This window comes from Scleropages formosus, unplaced genomic scaffold (assembly GCF_900964775.1).
Source record: "Scleropages formosus unplaced genomic scaffold, fSclFor1.1, whole genome shotgun sequence".
Lineage (NCBI taxonomy): Eukaryota > Metazoa > Chordata > Actinopteri > Osteoglossiformes > Osteoglossidae > Scleropages > Scleropages formosus.
In genome coordinates, this window is record NW_021641021.1 from 16,916 (window position 1) to 34,880 (window position 17,965).

Below are 17,965 nucleotides of genomic sequence, written 5' to 3' on the forward strand. Positions count from 1 at the left end.
TCCCATACGGGGTCGCAGGGAACCGGAGCCTACCCAGCAACACAGGGCGTAAGGCCAGAGGGGGAGGGGACACACCCAGGACAGGACACCAATCCGTCACAAGGCACCCCAAGCAGAACTCAAACCCCAAACCCACTGGAGAGCAGGACTGTGGTCCAACCCAGTGCACCACTGCACCCCCCTTCCATCAAAACACTTGAGCCTAATTTTTCAAAACCCTTATACATTAATCAGGGAACACTTGTTGAAGAGAGTGCCAACTTGGGAAAAAGGTAACAACCCAGGAAATCAGGACAATACACACAGAAACACAGATCAGGTTCTTCTTTTCATGCAACTCTAAGTGTGATCGGTGCTGAGTAACTTTATGGCTTTTAACAGTGTCATAAGAGTTGTGTACAGACTAATACCAAAGTGATTTTACTGTGTAAAATTGCTGCCAATTGTTACAACAAGTGGCAAATTTCCAAAGATATAAATATTTCCTAGTTTCCCTCTTTCAGTTGTATTTTCTTCACTTTTCCCTTCATTTTGTTCAATGTATTTTTGTTTTGCGGGGGGCGCGGTGACGCAGTGGGTTGGCCCAGGCCCTGCTCTCCGGTGGGTCTGGGGTTTGAGTCCTGCTTGGAGTGCTTTGCGGTGGACTGGCGTCCCGTCCTGGGTGTGTCCCCTCCCCCTCCGGCCTTACGCCCTGTGTTGCCAAGTAGGCTCCGGTTCCCCACGACCCCCGTATGGGACAATTGGTTTTGAAAATGTGTGTGTGTGTAGGACATGCTCCACACGTGTCAATCAATAATGAGACAGAAAAACTGCCTGTTTGCAAGATGATTCTCTCAACAGTGAGCATGAAACAAAACCAGAGATAATGCCTTTTTATTTTCACCTACATTCTACTTCTTGTAATCTTAATGTATCTCAAAGTCCATTTACATATTACAATGAGCCTTTCAAAGTATACTTGTAGCTGCAAAAAAATTGACAGAACTTAACCAGATCTATAAATGAATTCATCTAGCTGATGCTATTCTCCAAAGTATAAGCTGGTGGGAGGCACCACATGAGTAGAGGTTGTCTGAAAACTGTTTTAGAGGACTGCGTGGGAAGTGGTTTTTGGTTTCTTTACAGATTCACATGAAAGGGTTCTTTTGGTTTAACTAAATCTTCGTTATAATTACTAGAGCTGCTGTTGAATGTAACTTTTAGAAACATGGGGGCAGTTGATAGTGTAGTGTAATATGTTGCTCCCTTTGGTTATGAAGGATGCGGAATCAAATCCTGAGTACTGGTGTAGTATACATGACTGGATTTAAATTTAGATTCTCTGTATGCCTTTATGAGGGCGGTGGCGCAGTGGGTTGGAGCGGGTCCTGCTTTCTGGGGGTTCTGGGGTTCAAGTCCTGTTTAGGATGCCTTGCGACGGACTTTCGTCCCATCCTGGGTGTGTCTCCTCCCTCTCCGGCCTTACGCCCTGTGTTGCCAGGTAGGCTCCAGTTCCCCACGACCCCGTATGGGACAAGCGGTTCAGAAAGTGTGTGTGTGCGTGCCTTTATGTGTACGGATAATTAAAACTTCAAAAATGCAATATAATGCAGACAATTTTAAAGTGAGAGCAAGTAGTAAAGATTTTCAGGTTTTTCCAAGCTCCCCTTACTCTTTTGAAGACGGCAACTGTCATGACCACACCCGCACTTCAACCAGTAGTACCTGGCTCTGATTAAGCACCTGGCACCTTCAATCAGAGCAATCAGCTACAAAAGACACTTCTCAGCCTCTTCCCAGTTGTGGAATCTCTTTGAGACTACTGTCCTCTCTGTGCTCATAGCACTCACCATGGTCCATGTCCTCTCATGTTCCCCTTCGTCCTCGACTCCCGTTCTTCGTTCCTTGGCTCCTGACCATTCACCTTGTTTCTCGACTTGATCCACGGCTCTTCGCTTTCACCCTAATCACCAATCAACCGACCATTCACCTGTCCTTGATAATAAGAACAAGTCTCTCCACTTGGCCTTAAATGAACAATCCTGCAGTTGGGTCCTGCCTTCCCCATGTTCTTTGCTCTGCAGGACAGTAGCAACATCAAAATCACTGTTGTTAAAATCAGCATTAAATCTCTGTCTTGTGCCAAATGTCTCACATTATACAGCTATTTTTACATACACGACAACTTGTATTTGGCATTGCAAACAGAGGAGGCTGAACCCCAGTGCAGTGCCAAAATTCCACCAGCATGTTGATTTCGCAGTCCATGGCACAAACACCTTAGAGCTTGTTTACACAAACAGTCACGGTGCTTACAAGGCTTTTTGAACACACAGACTGGAAGATGTTCAGAAAGGGTAATACATACCATAATATCACGGACTTGAGGAATACACAGAATCAGTGACTGGCTACATCAGTAAGTGCAAAGATGATGTGACTTCCTTGAAGACAATCACCAAACGTACCAACCAGAAACTGCGGGTGACTGTTGAGGTGCGCTTGCTGTTGAAAACCCGAGACGCTGCCGTCAGGTCCGGCGACAAGGCAGCCTATTGCACGGCTAGGGCCAATCCGTCTCGGGCTGTCAAAGAAGCGAAGCGCAACTGCGCAGGAAGAATCTCCTGTCACTTCCTAAATTCCAAGGACACAAAGCGCATGTAGCAAGGCATTCAGGCCATGACAGACTACAAAGTTACATCACTTGTCTGTGATGGTGACGGCTCGCTCCCAGCCGTGTTGAGTGTTTTCTACACACGGTTTGAAGCTCAGAACAACATGCCAGCAGGTGAGACCACCCCAACTCCCACCAACCAGGTACTTTGTCTGTCTGCAGTAGACATCAGGAAGACTCTGTCCAGAGTTAACTCACGGAAAACTGCAGGTCCTGACAACATAACTGGCCAGGTACTCAGGGAATGTGCTGTTTAGCTTGCAGATGTCTTCACGGACATCTTCAACATTTCCCTGACCCAAGCAGTTGTCACTGTGTGGTTCAAGACGACCACCGTCATCCCTGTGCTGAAGAAATCATCTGTGTCCAGCCTGAATGACTAACAGCCGGTTGCACTCATACCTATCACCATGAAATGTTTTGAGCAGCTTGTCATGAAACACATAACATGCGGTCTTCCCACCACACTGGACCCATTTCAGTATGCCTACCATCCCAACCGTTCAACGGAGGATGCCATATCTGCTACTATCCACCTTTTTCTGACCTATCTGGACAAAAAGGACAACTATGTAAGGATGCTGTTCATAGACTTCAGTTCAGCATTCAACACAATCATCCAGTCCATCAGGATCGGCATCTCCACCTCCAGCACCGCCACACTGAACACCGGCACTCCCCAGGGCTGTGTACTCAGTCCACTGCTGTTTACCCTGCTGACTCATGACTGTGCTGTGCAGTAAAGTTCAAATCATATCATCAAGTTTGCTGATGACACTATAGTTGTGGGCCTCATAAGCAACAATGATGAGTCAGCATACAGAAAGGACGTGAATCAGTTCGCAGAATGGTGTAGAGACAGCAATCTATCTCTTAATGTGGATCAGACTAAAGATGACTGTCAACTTCAGGAAGACCCGAGTAGACCTCTCACCACTGCACATCAACGGACCAACTGGGTAGAGAGTAAAAAGCTCCAAGTTTCTTAGAGTGCACATGACGGAGGACCTCTCCTGGACTCTAAACACCACCTGCCGAGCTAAGAAGGCCCAGCAATACCTCCACTTCCTACAGAAGATGAATAGAGCCAAACCCCCCCTCCGATCCTCACCACCTTCTACAGAGGAACAATAGAGAGCATCCTGAGCAGCTGTCTCACTGTATGGTACGAGAACTGCACAGCTTCCGACTGCAAGATCCTAGAACGGATTGTGAGGATTTATGGCTTCTGCTTTGCAAAAGACTGCCAGAAACACAAATACACAGTCTTCATTCTCAATCAAGATGTTATCCAGGACATAGAGCTCCCAGGTCCAAGCCAGTCCTTCAGAGTTGAACTCTTGTTTACTCTTGTTTTTAACCAGACAGCCAGCAGTCCACCAGGGGAATACAGAACAGCAGATTTAAGCAGCAGGAGGTCGGATGTTGTGGAGTACCGGGTACCTGAAAGTGAAAAAGGCTTTGGTTTTAGACTGTAGGACCTACAGCTTTCAACAGTGGAACCTGGAATGTAAAACTCTTTTGCCATTTTTGAATATCTGTCTGTACGAAAAAGAAAATGCATAATGCTCTTGATGTGATTAATTTCTTTTGAGTAAAATTTATAGAGATTGTGAGTTCATACATAAAATGAATCATGGGCTGCCTTTTCAAAATCATTAATATTATTATTCAATAATTATTTCAAAACATAATTATAACTTAGATCAGTATAGTTTTTAACTTATTACAGTGTTTAATATGTATGTATCATGTATATCGATGTTTAGGTAGATGACAGTCAAAAGCACTGTAGAAAGTTCTGCTGTATACCTGTAGTTAAAACTTGAATGTGCACAGCTGTTTGTGCTTTATGATTTACATTTGAAATAATACTTTTATTCAATACATGAAATAAAGTAACTGCTAGATAATAATTGAAACATTTACTTTCTTCCTTTATCTAGGTGTTTTTGAAAGTGCCACACAGTGCAGCAAGATGCAGGAATATGCAGCAAGAAATATCTCTCACACGGACTTCATACTAAGTGGCTTCTCGGGACCCAAAGAGTGGAAACAACTTCTCTTCATCCCATTTTTCCTCTTGTTTGTAATGTCAATCACTGCAAACTCCATGATTATATTTATAATCTTATCGCACAGGGCTCTGCATTCTCCAATGTACCTGCTGATTTGTGTGATGGCTTTTGTTGATTTGGTTATACCAATATTCTTTGTTCCAAATATGCTGCTTAATCTCCTGTTTAACTGGAACCATATATCTCTGATGGGTTGCCTGGTTCAGATGTTCTGCATTCACTTTTTTCAATCAGTGCAGACTACTATCTTGCTGTGGATGGCCCTGGATCGTTTCTACGCCATCTGCACTCCACTCCATTACAATGAACACATGAGATTCTCTGCATTCCTGAAATTTGTTATTATACCTATGCTCAGAAATGCAGTTTTCATTTCAGCAATGGTTGGCCTGGCTCGATCTTTGTCATACTGCCAGTCCAACGAGATTAAGCACTGCTTCTGTGAACACATGGCATTGGTCACCCTTGCATGTGGTCCCATATATGTTAACAGTGTTGTAGGACTATGTGGCGCTTTCTTCACCTTAGCAGCTGATGTCCTTTTTATTGTGTTTTCCTATGTTAGAATATTTGTCTCTCTGTTTAAATCAGGCAGATCCAGTCAAAAAGCATTCAGTACATGCATCACTCATATTATTGTCATGTTTGTGGGTTTAATTTTTGCCTTAACATCGTTTCTTTCCTACAGAATAAAAAATGACATGTCCCTCAATAGTCATATCGTGATCAGCACAATGTATTTGCTTGTGCCTGCCTGTTTAAATCCAATAATTTATGGTATCAGGACAAAAGAAATAAGACAGCAAGTAATAAAAGCAATGAAGTGTGGAAAAAGTCCCCATAAGACTCAAGTAAGCCAGTTGAAATAAAAAATATTGAATTACAAACATGTATCTTAACTGTATTTTTTAAATATCTTTTCAAGATGCACATCTTTGGTTGCCTATTAAATACTGTTAACTTGAAATTTCCTCATGAGAGAAATAATCTTAAAAATGATTTAAATGTATTTCTTGCATAAGTCAATAGATCAAAACAATAAAGCAAGCTGTGATACATCCTGAAAAAATAGTTTTGCCATTTGTGTCATATTTCTGGGAACTTTTAATTTTTTCAACAAAACAGAAAAAAAAAACAGAACATATCCTTATGCGTCACTGTTAGTGGTTACAACACCAGATCATTCTGTTGCACAAATGATTCAGCAAAATAGTAAGAATATTATATTGTAAAAAACAATACAGGCAATCAATAATACATAGAGCAGTCAGGAAACTTAAGTCAGCAGCTTTCATAAATTGAAGTTCATGAACTACGGGTAATTTTACACGGTGCTGTTTGGTCGAGGAGGCATGCTGTGCAGCAATGATCAGGTCTGTCAGCAGCATGTATGGAGATGAGCTGACCATCCTTTTTCCTCTGTCTGCTTGTGGCTTAAGTTTGTAGCTCTTACACAAGGTTGTCAAGACGAAGGCTGATGGAGTTATTTAATAGGCCTATTAATATGTACTAGTAGTTGAATGCAAAGGTTGCTGCTTTGAGGGTACTTAGCCAAAATTGCTCTAGTAAAATTTTGTTGTTGTATAAATGGGTAAATAGTTGTAGGCTGCTTTGGAGAAAAGTGTCACATAAATGAATAAATGTAAATGTAGTTATGCGGCATTTTTAGACGAGATACGGATTAACACACATCTCAGTTGTGCTCAGGCAGGACAATCCACATGCTGGATAGTTCCCTGGTGATGAAGGAGGCATAGTATCGGGCAAAGGAGCAATTTTTGGGTACATTGCTTAGGAACGCTGGCTCTTTCATTCATTCATGTCAGACATGTTCGAAAAAAGGAGGACAGGCAGATTGAATTGGAAGACAAGGTGCCACTATTATTCCCCACCTCTAACTCCAAATTACTTGCCATGTTTAAAGGATCCTTCGCACTCACACAGTGAGTAAGGGATGTAGATTATGAGGTCAATAAGAATGACAGGGTAATAGCTGGATCATCTCACTTCGTTAAAAAAATCAGTATAGCTAAATTCACACATTCCTTGCAATGCCTAACTTGGACAAAGTCGAACATGGAATACTGGCTTTCCTCTCAGCACAAGCATGATTTACTGACATTCTGGAATAAGCAAACACAGAATTCTAGTGTGTTAAGTCTTGCATTTTACTTCGATTTCTAAAACACTTGCATCTGTACTGGACTATGCATCTTGTTTAATATGGTTCAAATCTCAACGTAGGTGCAAAAATAGGCAGGTGGGAGAAGTCATGACCACGCATGTCTTATCCTCTATCTCCCCACCACAACCCCACATTATTGAAAGGTTACACCCTAAATCTCAGTGTCAATTTTTTCTCTGTCAAACACATTTCAGTTAAAGAAACCAAAGTGACATGGCTGAAGAACTTCATGAAACAAACTTGTCTTTCTACCTGGTTTGGAGCATTACATTTCTGTCACATAACATCAGCATTGACATTGCAACAGACATTAACATCTTTTTAGGTATACTGTACATAATTTTTCCTGATACTGTGAACCCCATTATTTGAGCCTGGACCAAGGAAATAAGGAATGTCGTTCTAAAAATGTTCAAGGTGAGGTCACATAAAATTAAAAATATAAATGTGTCAGCACACACACACATTTTCTGAACCGCTTGTCCCATACGGGGTTGCGGGGAACCGGAGCCTACCCAGCAACACAGGGCGTAAGGCCGGAGGGGGAGGGGACACACCCAGGACGGGACGCCAGTCTGTCGCAAGGCACCCCAAGCAGGGCTTGAACCCCAGACGCACTGGAGAGCGGGACCCGGTCCAACCCACTGCACCACTGCACCCCCCCAATGTGTCAGCAGTGAAAGTTTAATCTTGGGGCATCAGCAACTTTTCCGTATAAAAAGCTTCAACTGATAACACACACACACACACACTGTCTGTCCCATACGGGGAGCCGGAGCCTAACCCGGAAACACAGGGCGTAAGGCTAGAGGGGGAGAGGACACACCCAGGACAGGACGCCAGTCCACCTCAAGGCACCCCAAGCAGGACTCAAACCCCAGACCCACTGGAGAGCACAACCCACTCCAATCCACTGCCCCACTGCAGCACTGCACCACCACACCACTGCACCCCCTCTTCAACTGATTACACAATGAATATAATGTTTCAGCACAGCTTAAAATTCAATAGGAGCTGAGAAAGAAGTTAGTCATATTTCCACAGCATATTAAATGAATTCATTCTTTTAAAATAGCTGGTCATTTGAAACATGCAGTATAAAGAAAAAACACGAATATTAATAAAAAAACATGAATTTTCAGGAGGAAAACATTTTCTAATGCTCAGTGTGCATTATTTTGTGGTCATATGTTAGAAAACTGTGACAAAATTAGCAAGAGTAGAAACTCACTTGCATTAAATCAAAGCCTTTACATTTGTGCAAGTTTTATTTGGGTGGCACATCGAGTAGTGTTGCTGTCTCACAGGGCCTCGGTGGTGTGAGTGGACGTGGGTTCGATCCCTGCTCAGTCTGTGTGGAGTTTGCATGTCGCCCCCTGTCTGCGGGGGTTCCCTCCTATTGTCCAAAGACATGCTGTTCAGGTTCCCCATAGTGTGTGGGTAACACAGAGAGAGTATGTTCCACTGGTGTATGGAGGAGTGACCCGTTGTTAGTATTGTATCTAGCAGTGTAAGTAACTTTGGTGAATAAGGTGTGTGGGCTGCTGATAACACTACAGAGAGTTCACTGGAAGTCACTTTGGAGAAAAGCATCTGCTAAATAAATGTAATGTATTATGATATGGCTTTGGCTTTAATTTCAGCTGTAGGCCTAAGTCTGAATAACACCTGTATCTTGCAAGGTGAACCATCAGAAGAAACATCTACTGTGAAAAGCCAAAAGTTTCAACTCAAGATTAATTTTCTTTCAAGCTAAAGTACCATCTTCTGGTGAAAGAGTCTGGAAAAAAAAAGATATTTTTTATAACACAAACATATTTTTAGCTAGTTTTAAGAAGTTGTTCAAAGTCCATCATGTAAACTTTAAAATGGCAGTTTATTTTAATGTATAATATAACAATGAAGTCTGAAACCATTGCTCAACTTCCAAGCATGCAGGGCCTTTCTGAGAGCAAAACTGTCCGCTGTCGATAAATAGATCAATGGTCTTGTGTTTCTGTCTGAAGGCCCTCTTCTAGGGACTACCACAGGTAATAAAAAGGGAAATCTTTGGGACTCAATGCACAGCACACAACAGGTACGTAATGAGGACCAGTGATAAACAAGGATGTGTCCTAATTACTTCTTGCACCACTGTTAACACAATTAGGCTGCAACTTTTAAATGACCAACAGAAGGAGAAACAACACTCATGGGCAATCCTTGAGGGCAGAGAGCTACTTCCATCAAAACACTTGAGTCTAATTTTTCAAAACCCTTATACATTAATCAGGGAACACTTGTTGAAGAGAGTTCCAACTTGGGAAAAAGGAAACAACCCAGGAAATCAGGACAATACACACAGAAACACAGATCAGGTTCTTCTTTTCATGCAACTCTAAGTGTGATCGGTGCTGAGTAACTTTATGGCTTTTAACAGTGTCATAAGAGTTGTGTACAGACTAATACCAAAGATATTTTACTGTGTAAAATTGCTGCCAGTTGTTACAACAAGTGGCAAATTTCCAAAGATATAAATATTTCCCAGTCTACCGCTTTCAGCTGTATTTTCTTCACGTTTCCCTTCATTTTGTTCAATGCATTTTTGTTGTGTAACAAATGTCACCAGTGATTACAATGCTAGGTGGTTAATGTCAATAAAACAAAATAAAACATGAATGTAGTACCTGCTCCACACATGTCAATCAATAATGAGACAAAATCTCTGCGTGTTGCTAATATGACTCTCTCAACATTCAGCATTAAACAAAACCGGAGATAATGCATTTTTATTTTCACCTACTTTATACTTGTTGTAATCATAATGTATCTCAAAGTCCAAATAGGTATTACAATGAGCCTTTCAAAGTATACTTGCAGCTGCAAAAAAAATTTACAGAACTTAACCAGATCTTTAAATTAATTAATCTATCTGATGCTTTTCTCCAAAGTATAAGCGGGTGGGAGGCAGCACACGGGCAGAGATGGAGTTGTATTGATGGAAAGCTCTTCAAATCCCCCTGCCTCAGACTAATTAATGACAATCAGCTGCAGCCCCTTGAGTGAACTTCATGATGGACATTGAAGCAGCTGGTCTGAAAACTGTTGGAGAGGACTGCTTGGGGAATGTTTTTTGGGCGCTTTTTCTTTTCTTTTTTTTTTTTTTTTTTTTGCGGCTTCACATGAAAGGGCTCTTTTGGTTTAACTAAATCTGTTGTAACTTTTCGACACATGGGGGCAGTTGATAATGTAGTGGAAAATGCTGCTGTCTTTGGCTATAAAGGTTGCAGATTCAAATCCTGTGTACGGGTGTAGTATAGCTGAGCAAGGTACTTACCCTCCATTGCTCTTGTAAACATTACCCAACTGTATAAGTGGGTAAATAAGTTTAAGTAGCTTAACATTGTAACTTGCTTTGAGGTAAAGTGTGAGAGCGCAATAAAAGGAGAGGGTATTACAGCAATTAATTGCACCCAGCAGCATAGATGGATTATCTTAAACATGACTGGATTTAAATTTATTTTACATTGTAAGTAATTTATCTAGCAGTGTAAATCACCTTGGTGAATAAGGTGTGTGGACTGAAAACACAACATAGAGTTCATTGGAAGTCACTTTGGAAAAAAACATCTGCTAAATAAAAAGTGCAAATCTATTGTCATAACGGGGGTCTGGAAAAAGCAACGGACACAGCTGCAGGCTCATTCATTTATCAAATGGACTAGGCACAAGAGTGGTCCAGAGTTGTTCGGGGTCGATCGATCGGCAGATTGTTATGGCAAATAAAGGAGGCTGAACCCAAGTGCACAATCATTTATTTAGTACCAAAGGATTAGACGTGATCTCATGGTCAGGGACAGATCAAGGACAGACATATGGCTGGTCAATCGGTGAACTGAGCGGAGATGAGGATCTGAAGTCATGGTTGGGGGACAAGGCGGGTGGTCGTTACCAAAAAGACATGGAACGGAACTGGGGAATGATGATAAACAGGAGTTGGAAAAGGTGAGGTAGGTTAGAAAGGACAGTGGGAACAGTTGTCTCAAATAATATGCTGCACCTGGGAAGTGGTAGAATGGGGGTTTTTGTAGACTAGAGCTCCAGTTGAAGTCAGGTGCTTAATTGAAGCCTATCCTGTGGATGCATGGGTCAGAGAATTGTGTGTATATTTCGCCCAAGGTAAGCATCATATCCACTGTTGTGGCTTCTCTGTACAATAACTATGAAGTAACCGGCTGATGTCCTGTTGGAGCTAATCTACTTGTCCATTCGCCTGGGGATGATACCCCGACGTTTGGCTCACATTCACTCCCAACTTCCGCCAGAAGGCTTTCCACAGCCGGGAGCTGAATTGAGGTCCTCGGTCAGTCACGATGTCCTCTGGTAAGCCGAAGAGGCGAAACACGTGGAGGAAGAGGAGCTCGGTTGTTTCCAAGGCTGTAGGGAGCTTGGAGAGAGGTATCAGATGGCAGGCCTTGGAGAGCCTATCGATGATGGTCAGTATAGTGGTCTTACCTTCGGAACTGGAGAGATATTCGAGGAAGTCCAGGGTGATGTGGGACCATGGGTGATTAGGCACCGGCAGGGGTTCCAGGAGTCCCCCGGGCTTCTGAGTCGACGGTTTGACTTGGGTGCAGATCCTGCAAGCCTGAATGAAGTCTTGCACATCCTCTGGTAGGGATGGTCACCAAAAGTGTTTCTGCAGGAGAGTCTGGGTTTTGCTGAACCCTGGGTGCCCAGCCGCAGGATGATTGTGGGCCCACTGCAGAATGGTGAGGCGCACGCTGGTGGGAACATATTGTTTTCCGGCGGGCTTACCCAGCGGTACGGGTTCGGCTGCCTGGGCTTGGGCGAGGTCTTTGTGGAAGTCCCATTGCACAAGTGCTACGATGCAGGTCCTAGGTAGGATGAACTCTGGGGTTCATTTGGTTGACTCTTGCTCATGCATTCGTGACAGGGCATCCGTCTTGGTGTTCTTACTGCCGGGCCTGTAGGTCACAATGAAATTAAAACGAGTCAAGAAGAGGGCCCACCTGGCTTGTTGGGGGTTCAAATGTCGGGCAGTTTGTAAATATTCCAAGTTCTTGTGGTTAGTGAAGACGACAAAGGGGTGTCTGGCCCCCTTAACCCAGTGCCTCCACTCTTCCAGGGCAAGTTTGACCGCCAGAAGCTCCTGGTTTCCGATGTCGTAGTTATGCTAGGCCTGGGACAATTTTTGGGAAAAGAAGGCACAGGGGAAACAGCTTGGCTGGGGCCCCCTGGCGTTGAGAGAGCATGGCTCCTACTCCCGTTTTGGAGGCATCGACCTCTGTGACAAACTGCAACTCTGGATTTGGGTGATGGAGGATGGGGGCTGACGTAAATCAGTGTTTCAGGGTGTTGAAGGCTCGTTAAGCCTTCTCTGTCCAGGGGAGCCGAACCTTCTTGCTGGCGGCCAATGCAGTTAAAGGGGTGGCAACAGTACTGAAGCCTCTTATAAAGCGGCGTTAAAAGTTGGCAAATCCCAGGAACCGTTGTAGAGCCTTCACGGTCAGAGGATGAGGCCACTGGAGGACGGTTCTTACCTTGCCTGAGTCTATGGCGAGTCTGTCGCTGCTGAGCACGAATCCCAGGAACGAGACTTGTGTCTGATGGAACTGGCACTTTTCCTCTTTAATGAAGAGGTGATGTTGAAGCAACCGACGTAGGACTTGCCGCACGTGTGACACATGCTGTTCCATGGATTGGGAATAGATCAGAATATCATCTTGGTAGACCAGAACACCATGATTCACCAGGTCTCTTAGGAGATGGTTAACAAAGGCCTGAAACACACTGGGCACATTAGAAAGACCGAAAGGCATAACCAAGTGACCAAGGGCGGTACTGAAGGCAGGCTTCCACTCATCACCCTCTCGGATCCTGATTAAGTTATAAACACTTCGAAGGTCCAACTTCGTGAATCACTTGGCACAGTGGACGTGTTCTAGAGCGGCTGTGATTAGAGACAATGGGTGAGGGTACCGGACGGTTATACGGTTCAACCCCCTATAGTCTATACAGGGATGGAGGCCACCACTTTTCTTCTCAACAAAAAAGAACCCAGCTGCAGCAGGAGAGGTGGAAGGACGCATTATACCTGCGGCCAGTGCCTCGGTTATGTATTGCTGCATGGCCTCTTGTTCAGGCAGAGGCAGGGGGTAGACCCGGCCTTGGCGGGGGGGGGGGGGGGGGGTGTAGTCCCTGGGAGTAGGTCAATGGCACAGTCCCAGGGTCGGTGCGGATGTAGTGCGGCAGTAGTACGGAGGCCTGCTCCTTCCTAAAGACCTCCACCAGGTCTTGATATTCCCTCGGGACGTTCACCTGCTGGGGAGAGTTTGAACACTCGTCAGAGGTGGCTCTGCATGGCAACCACAAACTGTTCTCATCACACTGAGGTCCCCAAGCCACCAGTTCCCCTGTGCTCCATCGGAAGATGGGGTCATGCAGGGTGAGCCATGGAAAACTGAGAATTACTGGTATCTCGGGCAAAGCGATGAGGTAGAACTGCAGATTTTCTTTGTGGCAGGCCTCCACCTCCAAGTGCAAGGGCTCGGTCCAGGTATTGACGAACCCTTGTCCCAGTGGCTGCCCATTGAGCATGCTGACTCTCAGCCGGACATTCCACCAGCGCCGGGGAATGCTGTTTTTATTCACAAAGCCTGCGTCCATGAAACAGCCCTCAGCTCCCAAATCAACGAGGGCGTGTGTCGTAACAGTGCGTTCCCCCCAGGACAAGACTATGGGAACTGTGAGACAGTTACACCGCAATGTCCTATTCACCTTAGGCTCTGAGCGGGCAGGACAGTCGGCACAGAAATGTCTGGAGCTCCTACAATAGAGACATAAATGGTCCCGGAGTCTGCGCTGTCATTCTTCAGGAGTGATTTGGCGTGTCTGACCTGCATGGGCTCCGACTCGGCTCGGTTAGTGGAGGACCCTTCCATGGCCGGCTTTGGACGAGGGCTTCGATCCTGTGTGAGATTGTCCAGCATCGCCACCGTCTTGATATAGCGATCAAGCATCCAGTTTTCTCCGCGAAAGGCCAGCTCCCTTTTCAACCCGTGGTTCAAGCCATGATAGAACTGGGCTAATAGAGCGGTTTTGCTTCAGCCGCTCCACTCAACCAGGGTCCGGAATTCGACGGCATAATTAGCAACACAGCGGTCGCCTTGACTGTGCTCTATGAGGTGTTCACTGGCGACCTGGTCTGTGTTAGGAAGCCCAAACACCACTTGGAAGCACGCCTTGAAATCCTGGTAGGAGCCCTTGGAACAGCTCCCCCATGCGCAGTGACCCGATCCAGAACTCAGCCAGTCAGGAGAGAGATCAGGTAAGTAATCCGGTTCTGGTCAGAGTGATAAACCTGTGGCAGACTGGTGAAGATGAGTTCACACTGCATAAGGAACCCAGAACAACAAGACGGGGTGCCATCATACCTTACCGGAGTTGCCAGCCGCGGATTTTGTTCTGGAAGCTGGGGGGGCGGCGGGGCATACGCCGTAGGGGTGTGGTTGTTCCAGGCCGGTTCTGGTAGCATCAGTATCCCCCATTCGTGTAAAGCGCTTACCAGATCCTGAAAGGCTTCCTTCAGGCAGTTTAATGTCTGATCGTGTGTTACCAGCAATGCCCCCTGGGAGGCAAGTGCATGCTGGAAGCACTCTTGCTCCACTGGGTCCGAAGCTGGGAACCTTCTGTCATGTTTTCCTCTCGGAACTCAGACGCCGGACCCAAGTGTGGGGCTCACAATGTTTTATTGAGGAAAATCCAAAACTCGTCAATAAACAGGCAGGGGTCACCAAGGCACAAATGTAGGCAAAAGGAGAATCCTGTAGGCATGAGGTCGACGAGATACCAGGAGGACTTGAAGAGACGGGAGACGGGTTCGGGAACAAGGGTAAGGAGATTGGGAAACAGGGGTGAGAAGGAGAGCAGGTGCAATACACAGATGACTAGCAAGGCTGAACTAAGGCTTTGTGTCTTGCTGCACTCTGAGCTCACACTTATGCGGGCGTCCCATGATCCACTGCCGGTGTTCCTTGTTGCGTGGACGTGGAGGGTGTGACAGTTGTTAAGTACAGTTTTGTACAACTCCAATTCCAAAAACATAGGACAGTATGAAAAAGCTAACGAAAACAAAAAGAAGTGATTTGTAAATTTACTTAGATTTGTTCTCAAACAAAAACTAAAAAGACAAGGTATTTCATGTTTTACCTAATCAACTGCATTGTATTTTGAAGATATACGCTTATTCTGAAATCGTCTGCAACATGTTCCAAAAAAATTGGAACAGTCGAGTGTTTACATGTGGGGAGGTGTGGTGGCGCGGTGGGTTGGACCATGGTCCTGCTTTCCGGTGGGTCTGGGGTTCGAGTCCCGCTTGGGGTGCCTTGCGACAGACTGGTGTCCAGTTCTGGGTGTGTCTCCGGCCTTACGCCGTGTTACCGGGTAGGCTCCGGTTCCTTGCGACCCCGTATGGGACAAGCGGTTCTGTGAGTGTTTACATCTCTTTAACATCATAATGTCTTTCAGTAACACTTATTAATGATTTGGGCACTGAAGACACCAGTTGGTTAAGTTTAGCAAACAGAATTTTGCCCCATTCATCCATTATGTAGGTCTTCGGCTACACAGTTGTACAGGACTTTCGTTGACGTATTTTGTGCTTCATAATGTGCAGCACATTCTCAGTCGGAGACATGTCAGGAGTGCAGGCAGGCCAATCTAGTTCCAGTATTCTGCTTAAGCAGCCATGCACTTTTAATCCAAGAAGAATGTGCTTTGGCATTGTCCTGCTGGAAAATGTAGGGACGTCCCTGGAGAAAAATGGCATCTGGATGGCATCTGGATGGTTTGTATTTTTCTACATTAATGGTGCCCTCATAGATACAAAATTTACCCATACCATGAGCACTGACACATCCCCATATCGTGACATGCACTGGCTTTCGAACCACTGATATCAGCTTGGATGGCCCTTTTCCTCTTTGGCCCAGAGAACATGACAGCTGTTTTTTTCCAAACCTATTTTAATTTCTGACTTGTCAGACCACAAACATGAGTGTACTGCGGTACTGTCTGTCTAAGATAACACCGAGCCCGGAGAAGCCAGCGGTGCTTCTAGACAGTGTGGATTTATAGGTTCTGCTTTGCAAAAGACTGCCAGAAACACAAATACGTACTCTTCATTCTCACTCAAGATGTTATCCAGGACATAGAGCTCCCAGGTCCAAGCCAGTCCTTCAGAGTTGAACTCTTGTTTACTCTTGTCTTTAACCAGAGAGCCAGCAGTCTGCCAAGGGAATACAGAACAGCAGATTTAAGTAGCAGGAGGTCAGACTTGTTGGAGTATCAGGAACCTAAAAGTGAAGAAGGCTTTGGTTTTGGACTGCAGGACCTACAGCATTCAACAGTGGAACCTGGAATGTAAAACACTTTTGCCATTTTTTTATTTCTCTCTGTACGAAAAAGAAAATGCATAATGCTCTTTATATGTTCTGTTGTATACCTGTAGTTAAAACTTGAATGTGCACAGCTGTTGGTGCTTTATGATTTATATTTTTAAATAATGCTTTTTTGAATACATGATATAAAGCGGAGGTGTCAAACTCAAGGCCCGCGGGCCAAATCCGGCCCGCCCCCTCATTTTATGTGGCCCGCGAGAGCTTACAAATTATTTTATTGTTATTATAAATTTTTTTTTCGGGACCTGAAAATGCATCTCAATTTTATTGCCTGCGCGATGAAGGCATCTAGCCAGTAGATGGCAGTGTCTGGATATCTGTTTATTTCCTGCAGCAGCGTTCTAGTGAAGTGATAGGATTAGTAAAAAAAAAAAAAAGGTCTCAATAGACCCATCATGTCGAAGAAAAGTTGATGCAGATGTATAAGTAACGATTTTTTCTTAATTTCATGAATTAAGTTAATTTAGAATATCACAGAGAAATCTGAACGTGTGCTCACATACAGAACAAATGTGTTTTTGTTACCTCATTTATTTTTTAAATAAACTGTACAATATTTGTACACTTGAATAAACTTTGTCATTATTTGTTCTGGGCTTCTACTTTCAAAGCTAGGTACTAATTGAGTTATTACCAAAACCAGTAGTAATCGAATGCAGAGGTAATTATGTAATGTAATAAAAGAGTAGATACATTCATATAGTCTTACAGTTACAACCGGCCCTTTGAGAGCAACCACAATGTTGATGTGGCCCGGGATGAAATTGAGTTTGACACCCCTGATATAAAGTAACTGCTAGATACTAATTGAAACGTTTACTTTCCCGCTTTATCGAGGTGTTTTTGAAAGTGCCACACTGTGCAGCAAGATGTCGGAATATGCAGCAAGAAATATCTCTCATACGGACTTCATACTAAGTGGCTTCTCGGGACCCAAAGAGTGGAAACAACTTCTCTTCATCCCATTTTTCCTCTTGTTTGTAATGTCAATCACTGCAAACTCCATGATTATATTTATAATCTTATCGCACAGGGCTCTGCATTCTCCAATGTACCTGCTGATTTGTGTGATGGCTTCTGTTGATTTGGTTATACCAATATTCTTTGTTTCAAATATGCTTCTTAATCTCCTGTTTAACTGGAACCATATATCTCTGATGGGTTGCCTGTTTCAGATGTTCTGCATTCACTTTCTTGAATCAGTTCAGTCTACTGTTTTGCTGTGGATGGCCCTGGATCGTTTCTATGTCATCTGCACTCCACTACATTACAATGAACACATGAGATTCTCTGCATTCCTGAAATTTGTAATTGTACCTTTGCTCAGAAATGCAGTTTTCATTTCAGCAATAGTTGGCCTAGCTCGATCTTTGTCATACTGCCAGTCCAATGAGATTAAGCACTGCTTCTGTGAACACATGGCACTGGTCACCCTTGCATGTGGTCCCATATATGCTAACAGTGTTGTAGGACTGTGTGCCGCTTTCTTCATCTTAGCAGCTGATGTCCTTTTTATTGTTGTTTCCTATGTTAGAATATTTGTCTCTCTGTTTAAATCAGGCAGATCTAGTCAAAAAGCATTCAGTAC

General features: G+C 44.3%; 1 protein-coding gene across 1 annotated transcript; it reads left to right on the forward strand.

Annotated features, from left to right (window-relative positions):
- The first annotated feature begins 4,631 nt into the window (after positions 1-4,631).
- LOC114909648 (olfactory receptor 52K1-like) lies at positions 4,632-5,600 on the forward strand. Its single transcript, XM_029249504.1, has one exon. It carries the CDS (start codon positions 4,632-4,634, stop codon positions 5,598-5,600), a length of 969 nt encoding a protein of 322 aa, XP_029105337.1.
- Positions 5,601-17,965: the final 12,365 nt, after the last annotated feature.

Excerpts from the sequence above, each read along its gene's own strand:
- LOC114909648 (XM_029249504.1), top strand. The coding sequence starts at position 4,632 with ATGCAGGAATATGCAGCAAGAAATATCTCTCACACGGACTTCATACTA.